Consider the following 10,390-nt stretch of genomic DNA (forward strand, 5'->3'; position numbering starts at 1 on the left):
GCTACATCCGTAGGCAGGGCAGCAGTCAGGAGGTGAGCTGCATGAGCTTGATGCAGCCCTGGCTGTTGGCTGCCAGCAGCACCTGAGCCTGCGGCTTCCAGCACACAGCGCTGATGAACTGCGACCCCTCCGACGCCTGCCCGCTCGCAGTAGGGCCGGAGAACACGCGTTTCGCTATGGGCTTTGCCAGCGCTCTGTAGTACACGTACACCTGCGCCGCACCACAGCCCATCACCTCAGCACAGTTGCGGGATAGCATATGCACCAAACTCATCCCGCGTCTTGAGGTGACGTCTCAAGCATGCAAAGCACTCCACACAGATCACCATGCACCATGATCTTTAGAGACAGTGCTTCTTAAGAAGTGAGAGTATATAGGGGGGAGGCAGGAAAGCCCATGAATGCAGGTGTCAGGTGAACAGTGCCAGGCAAGAGCACCTCATCCGTCTCGGAGCCGCAGGCGATGAACTCAGAGTCCACAGAGAGGCCGACAAAGTTCTTCTCGTTGACGTGGCCGCTGAAGCGCCGCGTCTGCGACAGCGTCTGCGTGTTCCACAGCCGTAGCGTGCTGTCGGTCGAGGCAGAGACCACCTCCGTGCTGCTCAAATACCGCACATACGACACCGCCTTCCTGTGCCCTGCAGCAGAAGGACCCGTGCACTTAGTCCTCCAGCAACCGCGCATGCAACACACAGAATCTTCTAGAGACTGTCAGAGCAACCGCCGATATGGTGCAGAACCATACTTGCACGGCAATAAGCAAATATTGCTCCACATAGCTGCTTATCAATTAGCCAGACCTCTTTGAAATGCTGGGCACGTGCGGGGGTGCATTTTGAACGGCAAAATGACTTTACCAAAGGGCTCATGATTGGCGCACCAGCAAAGACGTGGACGGGGGCGGACACATTGCGCAGGTCGTACAGGTGCACGCTGTGGTCGGCAGAGCCAACCGCGATCTCATGCGCGCTGGCCGGATTGTACTTGACGCAGCACACATTCGCGCGCATGTCTATCGCTACTGCTGCCGCCGCCTGGTTTGTCGACCAGACCTGCGCAGCCGCACCCCTCTCATGACGCTGCCGAAAGACGGTTGTTTAGAAAGGACTTACACAAGGGTAGACTTTTAGTTCAGCAGCGCAAGGGGTGGCATTTGTCAACTGCTCGCAGTCATAAATGTAATCCACTGGACCCTAGGTGCCAGATCCTATATGCCCATCCTGTCTCACAAAAGCCACCAAGAGGGCGGCCGAAGCTCCCCAGAGAGAATCCAGACCGGCTGCTTCTAGCAAAGGGCCGCCCCAGTCTTGGAAAGCTTGCAGGTCGCCACGGAGGCAGGCGGCAGGCAAAGAGTGCAGGAGGCGAGGGAGAGCCACCTTGATGAAACCATCGTCGGAGCCGGAGACGAAGAGGAGGGGGTCTGCGGTGGAGTAGTCGACGCTCCATATGCGCTTGTCGTGCGCCTCGTACTCATTCACGGTCGCCTGGGTGTCCACGTCCCACAGCGTCACGCAGCCCTCGTAGTCGCTGCTTATTATGTGGCTGCGCACGTACCTGGCACAGGCACAAAGGACCTCAGACACTTAAGGATCTCCTGCTCTTCAATTCCCTCTCTTCTCACCCTCACATTTCCCAAGTACGCATTGCAACTTGCAAGGCAAATCAGGCAGACTTGGACGGTGGTTCTTGTGGAGGGCTGGCAGTCTACACATGCAGCAGATCAGGAGGCATGGGTTCACCCATGTCCTCAAGGTGGTGAGGTCAACCATGCCCTTGACCTCTGTCTCCTCAATCATGGCCCAGGCTTCATCAGGATTGTTCGTACATTTCAAAAAGCAGGGAGGGATGGAGTGCGTACTTGTTCCAGGAGAGGCAGGAGAGCTTAGAGCGGGTGACGAGTTCGGCGGCGGGGCAGTGCTGCTGCACGTGGGGGTGCGCCAGAACGTTGGCGTAGTCGAACAGCGAGATGCGCTTGGACACGCCCGCCGTCGCAAAGACGGCGCGGTCGCGGTCGAACTCGATGCTGGACAGGATCGCCGCCTGCTGCCGAGCGCTCGCCCGAGGCAGCTCCGCCACCACCTGCCAGCCCCAGACTTGTCTCATTATGCTTGCCCCTTGCAAAGCTATTCATTTGACACCCTTCCGACTAATGGGCAGCAATGCAGTGCCGGTGTGTGGTTCGGCCAGCACTTGTGGCAAAAGCGCTGCCGGGCATGCTATCATGACGGGCAATGGGGATCTGGCATGCAATCCATTGCTCCCCTTTGTTCTCTAGCAGATCCAGGGCTGTGCCTATGTCATGCTTGTGCAGAGGAGTAAGACCTTGATTGCTGGTACACAACTGCTCACAAGCAGCTCCAGATAAAAGAAAGGAGAGCTTTCCCATTGGGGTCAGAAGGACTGGACCGGGGGAGCACCTTGAGCTTGGAGCAGTGGGTGAAGACGGAGAGCATGCGCGAGAACTCGGCGAGGCCGTCCGGGGCCAGCACAGGGCCCACCGCGCCCTCCCCCGCCTGCACCAGCTCCAGCTTGCGCGCGTTCACATTTCCCCCCACCACCATCTCCCGCATCCCCTCCGCTGCATCCCCCTCCTCGCTGGCTCCATCCCTCTGCCCCTCTGATCCTGCGCCACCGGCCAACCCGTGCCCATCACTTTACTATCAGGCGCACACACAAGCGACCTAGTTCTCCTAAAGAATTGCAGCTTTGACTCAATACGTGGCTTTGGAACCTTGACATTAGCGACGTAATATTATTGTGAGGCTGGTGAACTCAAGAGCGGAGAGCACCCTTGCCATTGGCGGTGATCTGCAGCCTCGTGGGAGTGTGTTGCGATGGCCCGGCGCCGTTCTCATCCGCTGCCCCAGCAAGAGCGGCTCTGTTTGCTGATAGACCACCCGACTCGCCCCGCCGCAGCTTCATGTAGCAGTTCTGCAGGTCGTCGAACTGGGACACCACCCGCCGCTTGCGCGCCCTGTCCATACATGAGCTGCCTTTAATACGCCCTCAGATCCACTTACATGGGTAATATTCTGTGACGCTCCGAGCCACAGGTGGAGCCATGCCAGGCCTAGGGGCACTTCCTATCAATTGCGTAGATTTACTACCAAGCACCTCTACGGAGCCCTGTTGTCACATGGGCTGTTCCTGTTCCATTAAGGAGCAGGCAGGGGGCGCGCCTTAGGGTGTCGTCTTCGGTGTCGCAGTCGGCAGACACGAGGCTGCTGCTGGGGATGGCTGAGGAGGAGGGCGGGTGCGAGGCGGCCCCGGCTCCGCCGCTGCTGCTGCCGCCACTGTTTGTCGTCGTCGTGGTCGGCGTCGCCGTGGCTGCCCTGCTCGCCGACGCAGCCTGCTGCGCCCGACCACACACAATCAACTCGCGCAACCAAATTGCCCCTCTGCCGAATAGATGCACTTAACACTCTCAGGCACCAAGACCTCCATTGAAAAGACGCCCCAGAGGAGCATATGTTCGAGGGCTTCAAGGCGGACCTGAGCAGGGCCGAGGGGACCACTCTGTGCGGCAGCAGGAGCTGCGGGTTGGCCATTGGGGAATGGTTGTTGAGCATCGGCAGATGCCGCCCTGGACAGCGTGGATGCATGCGCCGTGGGCGGCAGAAGGAAGGCAGGGCCCCCTCCACGATGCGACTGCTGCGGCTGCCAGCTGGAGCTTTGACGATTGGGGAACCGCGCGCTGTTTGGCAGCTCATTGACCGCTGTGCTCTCGCCTGCACGGCGCAGGCCGCGCTTTAATCTCCCTTGCACAATATAGATCCACAGTCTATCTTAGCGGACATTGCAAGAATGGTGGACATTCCGGAGTGGGAAGAAGATGACTGGGCGCGCCGGGACCTGGCAAGAAGGGCAGCCGGCCATTGTGGAGGACAATGTCTGAGGAGCCCGGCTGATGGCCGGTCTCATGGCCGCTGGCAGATGGGGCAGCCGCGCTGGGGTGGGGTGGAGGCGGCAGCATGCGGCCCTCGCCCACGTCGTGCGCATGATTCTGCCTCACACCCGCAGCTGCGCCTGCGGATCACCACCCAGTCCTGATCAGGACTTATCTTCCAGTTCACAGTGCGGAATCCCTGATCACGGTGATGAGGAATATGACACCCCTGTAAAGCTGCGCAGACAAGTCCATCATTTTCACAGATCAGCACCTGTGGAGGCAAGACCATCCAGGAGGACGCTGTGGTTGTGTGCAGCTGCACCCGAGCCCCTGGCAGCGGCTGTGGAGGGCTCTTCGCTCTCGCGCAGCCGCCTTCGCAACAGTTCCGCCGTGCTGTTGCGAGCCAGGGGCGGGTCACGAGGTGCATGCCCCTCCACTTGGTGGATGTCTGCATCCAGCGTGGTCAGCTCCTCCTGCAACTCCTTCAACTTCTGGGTCTTCTCTGACCTGCGCCACAATGGTCAAGAGTGTCTGAAGGTGAGTGCCGTCCAGTAATAAGACAAAGCATTGCCCATGCGCGAGAAGAGATGCTGATGTCCTAGAGGGCTCACCGCGCATGGTGCAAGAACTGCAGCAGGAGCTGCAGGCTGGCTTCTGCCTCCTGCTGCTCCATGGCTTCCCTCTTCTCCCACAAGCACTGCAGCAGCGTGTTAACATCCTGCAGGCTAAGCTTGCAGCGATCCTCCCTGATATCCTCCACCATCTTCTGCGCCACTGGTTTCTTCTCCCTCTCCTCTGCTGCTGCTGCCCTTGCCACCACCTGTCAAAATCAAAGCCTGTCTTTCCAAAGGGGGTCACAAAGAGATGGGCAGCATGAGGAGCGCAGCAAAGAAAACCAGAGCTTCAGGCTGCTGGTGTCTCACCTTGCTGAGCATGAAATTTGGGAAGGTGCTGTCCTTGATCAGGTACTGCGCACAGCTTGGGCACGTGGAGCGGGCGTTCAGATGGGTAGTGAGGCATGAACAGCAGAATGTGTGCCCACAAGCGGTCACAAAGGGGTCTCTCAACAACGACATGCATATGGGACAGCTGAGATCGTCCACTAGAGACTGCTCAGTAGGTCTCGGTATTGACATTTCCCCTTGTTCCTCCTCCTTTTCTTCCTGATCTTCATCGAGACCCCCATAGTGAATAAATTCTTCTTTCATGACCATTGTGGCCGACGTTCTCTTTGGGATTTACACTGCCTTCGTGATCGGTTGCAAAAAAAATCAAGAACGTGCATCATGCTTTCCCTCAATGCCTGACAGACAATTGATAGGCAAGAATCATGCCACCCCGGTCTGCTTTACTAGAGATTTCCAGCAAGGCCCCCAAGCACCAGTCGAATGCAGCAAATGTTCGACAGAAGCTGCTGTATTAAAGACAATCGAATGTAATAACGAACTTGTCTTTGAATCTGCAGAATGATTCGAGAGATCATGGCAATCACCGTGTGTTCCACGTGGGATACATGCACGTGGGAAACTTTCAGCCAGCGACGCATGCATAGAACGCTCTTGCTCCATCATTGGCAATTCGAAGGTAATTTGAACGGTTGTTCTGTGTTATAGTCCTTAGCTGTGGCGCTGGGCAATTTAGTGCGGCAGGACAGGAGACATCAAGCGCATGGGAAAGTAGCCTTGACTTGTTGCAGCAAACATGTCTTTCCTTACCGTCGGTGGTGATGGTTCCACACGTCCGACATTTTTTGAGCTTATTGCTGCCGATCGTCTGATGCCAAGTTTGAGGGCGGCAGTCATATACTCCTTGTCGGTAAGCTCTCATGCGACCTTCAGGTCCCCCTGTAAGCGCTCCTTTCATGTTATTCTGAGCACTTGTGGACTATTGAGCATCATCGCATGCGTGTGACAAGATGCAACGTGCAGGTCTTTGCACAGCGGCGGCCTGTACTACACAGAGTGCTGGACTGGGAGGACGAGTTCTTCGCCTTGGTGACAGCTTTCCTGGACCGCCAGAGCTTGGCCAACTCATCAGCCACGTTTGCTGACACCTTATATGGTCTGCGACGGGCGCCTTATGCCCCAAATGAGCCATCCCGCAGCTTGACACCCCACCAACAGAATGTCACCCTCTTGCTCCTGGTAAGCTCACCTTGGATGCAGGAGGATGTGTTAATATTCGCAGCCCACTACAGTGGCTGCCACGGTCTCCGCTGTCTGAAAAACCCTCCCTTCTGAAGCTTATTTAACAACTTGCCGCAGGTCGGTGTCCCATACGTGAAGGCAAAGCTGGAGGCGCTTTATAACCGGCATCGGCGTCCCACGGAGGGCTTATTGGGGCTGACATTAAGAAGACCGGTCGCACCCGAGTCCAATGCGGCAAATCAGCAGGTGCTCATATGCACATGCCTTGCACGTGCTGTCTGTCCAGTGCAGCCATATACTCAGCGGAGATCAATGCAGTCAATTATTCTCCACTGCTGCTGACTGCTATATGTCTTTGGACTGCATGCAGAGCGTGCTTCAGAGAGGGGCCAGCAGCGGCAGCACATGGCGGCATCGGGTGGCCCAGGCTCGGGCGATAGGGCTGGCGGCATTCATGCGGCTGTATCCCTGGCTGCACATGCTGCAGGAGGGGCTGTCCTTCTCCTACCAGCTGGCCTACCTGCTGCAGGCCTCGCCCTACTTCTCGCCAACGCTGCACCTCCTCAGGCAACATGTCGAGCGCGCTTCAGGGCAGCAACTGGTGAGTCTTGCGCCCTGGGCTCCCTGTGCTGCACCTAAGAGCAGATACTTCATTTTGTGTCAGTAAGCTCAGCATAGCTCTGACTCACACTGCAGATGGTTGACATCGTGTGGCTTCTGGTTTGGACAGGTCCTTGCGGACAGAGCAAAACGGCAGCAGCGCAGGCAAGAGATTACGGGCGTGCGCAGCTCTGGCAACTTCATTGCGCGGCTAGTTCAGGAAGGGCTGCTGCGGACGAGCTATGCGTTCAGCGATCACACTCGCAACGCGCTCATCCTCGCAATCTTTGGCTTCAAGGTGATCTGCTGTTCTCTGCTGCATTTGCTCTGCCCCACTGTAGTGTGACGGATTCTGCACTGCAGAATGTGCTGCCTGGGTCAGGCAATCGTGTCCAGCAGGCAGTGTCCTCTGATCGGTGTCGTGCACCATTGCAGCTTCTGGAGTGGTGGTACACGTCAGCAGAGGAGAAGCTAGCAGCTGAGAAGAAGCTAGCGCCTCCGCCGCCGCCGCCTCCTCCCATGCCGGCCTCGGGCGGCATGGCCTTGCCATCAGACCCCTCGCTGTGCCCTATCTGTCAACAGGTGTTGCCTCCTTTTGCTAAGCAAGCATGCTGACACCTGTTGATGGCATCCGATGATTGCAGAAAACATGCTTCAGATCGCTGGAAGGCGGTATGTCACGGGGCTCTGTCCTGAGAGTGAACTGTGTTTGACAGGCGCGCACAAATCCGGCAATGACCACCGTGTCAGGCTACGCATTCTGTTACCCCTGCTTGTTCAACTTCATCTCCCAGGAGGGGTGCTGCCCAGTCACGCGCGTCCCAGCCACCGTTGACAGCGTGCGGCGCTTGTACCAAAGCACATGATGAGATTTCAGTTTCTAGAAACCTTGTGCTCAAGGCGTTTAGTGCCCAGTGTGCTTGACTTTTTGACAATGTATGTGTGAGCTCTGATCCAATTTTGAGAATTGAGGGTTTCTCTGCTCAGTCAGGGAATGTATATATGCTACTTGCACAGCAAACATCACATGAATCTGTTGTACAGTTTTGTCAGAAGCTGCAAGTTTTGGCCAACAGGTCAAGGGCCTCCCTGAAGTTGCAATCTTTGCGTAGATCAATGGGTGCTCGTGTGAATAGTGTTAAGAGGCAATATATCTGGCACATAAGCAGGTGTCGCGGTTTGTATAAATGTAATACCGTTTGAATAGCCCTAGCTAGACACCCAAAGCCAAGCAGTACAGCGGTGTTCTGCGGTAAGTCACAGGATGCAGTGCATCTAGCATTCTTCAGAAAAATCATGGCGTCAGCCCCTGTGCTCATTGGTCCCTTGCAATATCTAACAGCACTTCGCAAAGCTCACACATCAATTAGGAGCCTTCTGGGGTCCTCCACAATGTCCTTTACGCGCTTCAGGAAGGTGACTGCCTCACGCCCATCGATCAGGCGGTGATCATAGGTCAGGGCCACGTTCATGATGGGCCTCGCCACAATCTCCTTGCCCATCACCTGCACAGCATCGACAACAATTTCAGTGTATAGCTCTCCATTTTGCAAGGCAACAGATGGCGGGTCCAGACAGTCCATCATTGCAAGATTATGAGGCTGGCGAGAGGCGATGTCTAGTCATAGAATGCAGCGATGTCAGTGTGATTTTAATTGGCAGTGAAACGATTGTCCAGGAATAGGAGGTCATGTGGAGAGGCGCACCATGGCGCGCTGGTTGATGGAGTGCATGCCGAGGATGGCGGACTGGGGAGGGTTGATGATGGGCGTGGACAGCAGGCTGCCATACACGCCACCATTGGAGATGGTGAATGTGCCGCCCGCCATGTCATCGATGCTGATCGTGCCCTCGCGCGCCTTCTTGCCCAGACCGTTGATCGTCTGCGCGCACAACATGCATGTCATTCAAGGTCAGCAGGAAAGCGGCATTCCATGATCCCCCCCAAGGCACCTCTCAAAGAGCACAACACGTCATGTGCCTGCTCAGGGATTGCTTGCTACCGTGATGCTGAGCCTGGTACTCATTCCCAAAAATGCTGGGAGTCCACTGAGCTTCAGAGGTACTACACGATCAGCTTACCCAAAGCTAGAGGCAACAGGGCATGCATGCAGGGCGTCTGCAGCCGCACCTGCGGGGCCTGCAATACTCTGCAGCCCAGCTAAAGTATATATCTACACTCCTTATTTATCAGAGCACGGAAATTGAGGGCATTGACCGTTTGGCTCCTGTCAACAGATGGATGGCACTGTGCAGAGGAGGCTGTGCAGACCCACCTTCTCCACCTCTGCAAAACTGAGGGAGTCGACGTTACGAAGCACCGGGACGACGAGGCCCTTGGGGGTGGCGACAGCGATGGAGATGTCGGTGTAGTCGCGGTAGATGATCTCATCCCCGTCTATGACGGCGTTCACTGCTGGCACCTTGAGGAGCGCGTCTGCAGACGCCTTGACAAATGCTGACATGAAGCCCAGCTTCACGCCGTGTGTTTCAAGGAACAGGTCCTGGCCACAACAGCAGAGGCTGATTCAGCATTAGATCTTAGCCACAGGGGTGCAACAATGGGGCATGGTTAAGAATTGTGAAGTGCATCCCAACGGTGTGCAGAGTTTGAGCTGACCTTGAAGTCTGCGCGCAACTGCATGAGGTTGGTCATGTCAATCTCATTGAAGGTGGTCAGCATGGCGTATGTGTTCTGAGCGCCCTTCAATCGCTCTGCCACCCGCGCTCTCAACCGGGTCATCTTCACCCGCCTGCACCGCGCAGACACTTGCTTGATGGCAGTCCCAACCTCACGAGCATGCATAATGTAGATCCTGCAAATGGTCTGATCACCACTGTCCTTGTGTAGTGTTTGGAGCAGTTCAGATGATTACCTCTCCGGCTTCAAGCTTTGGCCTTCAGCCTGCGCAAAGCAAAGGCCTGTTCAGCAATAGCGCAGCAGGGCCACCCTTCCCCAGATGAGCCCAAACAGAATTTACACAGTGTGAGAGCAATGAATCCGCAGTGTGGTCCAGCCATCTCATCCCAGCAGCAAGAGTGAGCACCTGTGCCGGGGGCGCAGAGGGGGCCGGCTTTGGCTTTGCCGGCTCGGCCTTCTTCTCTGGCTTGGGGGGTGGCTTGGGGGCCGCCTCAGCCTTCTTTTGAGGTGCCTTCGCAGGTTCAGGTTCCTTCTCGGGGGCCTTATCACCTGCTGAGTCATCGTCAGGCACATTGCCGGCATCCACAATCACCACCTCCTGTCCCACTGACACCGTATCATCCTCCTTCACAAGGATCTCCTTCACTGTGCCAGGCTCGCTTCCAGTGTAGCGCACATCTATTGTGACCTTGTCTGTCTCGATCTGCAGCAGGACGTCGTCTTCCCTGACGACATCACCTGCACACCATAGGCAGTGCGCTTCAAAAACTGGGCTGACTAGAGGTCATTGTACCTATGCGTAGGTGAGGAACCCTCGCACCAAGCATTGCAATGGCATAACGAGGCTGCACACAGTGCAAGGATGAAACCATGTTTCCAGTGAGCGAACCTGGTTTCTTCTCCACAGAGGCTACTGAACCCTCTGAAATAGAGTCACCCATAGAGGGCACAGCAACAGAGACATCTGCAGCTGGAGCTGCAGTGGCGTGAAAGCTTCGGAAAGATGCCAGAGGTTGGGGCCATGCACATTGTGCATCACAAGTCCTGCGTTGAAGCATTCATCTGGAAGTCAAACCCTAAAATTAGGACGTCAAACTGCAGTTTTAGTGCAAT

The 10,390-nt window shown here is 56.2% G+C and overlaps 3 protein-coding genes across 3 annotated transcripts; 1 reads left to right on the top strand and 2 right to left on the bottom strand.

Annotated features, from left to right (window-relative positions):
- Positions 1–7: 7 nt before the first annotated feature.
- COCSUDRAFT_52365 (WD40 repeat-like protein) lies at positions 8–4,965 on the bottom strand (the record flags this gene model as incomplete). Its single annotated transcript, XM_005651009.1, has 9 exons — positions 8–211; positions 439–638; positions 881–1,052; positions 1,377–1,554; positions 1,859–2,079; positions 2,418–2,623; positions 2,898–2,974; positions 4,501–4,709; positions 4,813–4,965. The coding sequence occupies 9 exons, from the start codon at positions 4,963–4,965 to the stop codon at positions 26–28; spliced, it is 1,602 nt and encodes a 533-aa protein (XP_005651066.1). The 3' UTR covers positions 8–25.
- Positions 4,966–5,590: 625 nt separating this feature from the next.
- Positions 5,591–7,502, top strand: COCSUDRAFT_39598 (hypothetical protein; the record flags this gene model as incomplete). The annotated part of the gene is made up of 7 exons (XM_005651010.1): positions 5,591–5,704; positions 5,818–6,033; positions 6,154–6,282; positions 6,407–6,637; positions 6,767–6,934; positions 7,072–7,218; positions 7,353–7,502. 7 exons carry the CDS (start codon positions 5,591–5,593, stop codon positions 7,500–7,502), a joined length of 1,155 nt encoding a protein of 384 aa, XP_005651067.1.
- Positions 7,503–7,991: 489 nt separating this feature from the next.
- On the bottom strand, positions 7,992–10,218 carry COCSUDRAFT_39599 (dihydrolipoamide succinyltransferase; the record flags this gene model as incomplete). Its single annotated transcript, XM_005651011.1, has 7 exons — positions 7,992–8,141; positions 8,343–8,519; positions 8,913–9,140; positions 9,257–9,389; positions 9,513–9,541; positions 9,684–10,015; positions 10,167–10,218. 7 exons carry the CDS (start codon positions 10,216–10,218, stop codon positions 7,992–7,994), a joined length of 1,101 nt encoding a protein of 366 aa, XP_005651068.1.
- Positions 10,219–10,390: the final 172 nt, after the last annotated feature.

This window comes from Coccomyxa subellipsoidea (assembly GCF_000258705.1).
Source record: "Coccomyxa subellipsoidea C-169, whole genome shotgun sequence".
Classification (NCBI taxonomy): Eukaryota; Viridiplantae; Chlorophyta; class Trebouxiophyceae; family Coccomyxaceae; genus Coccomyxa; species Coccomyxa subellipsoidea.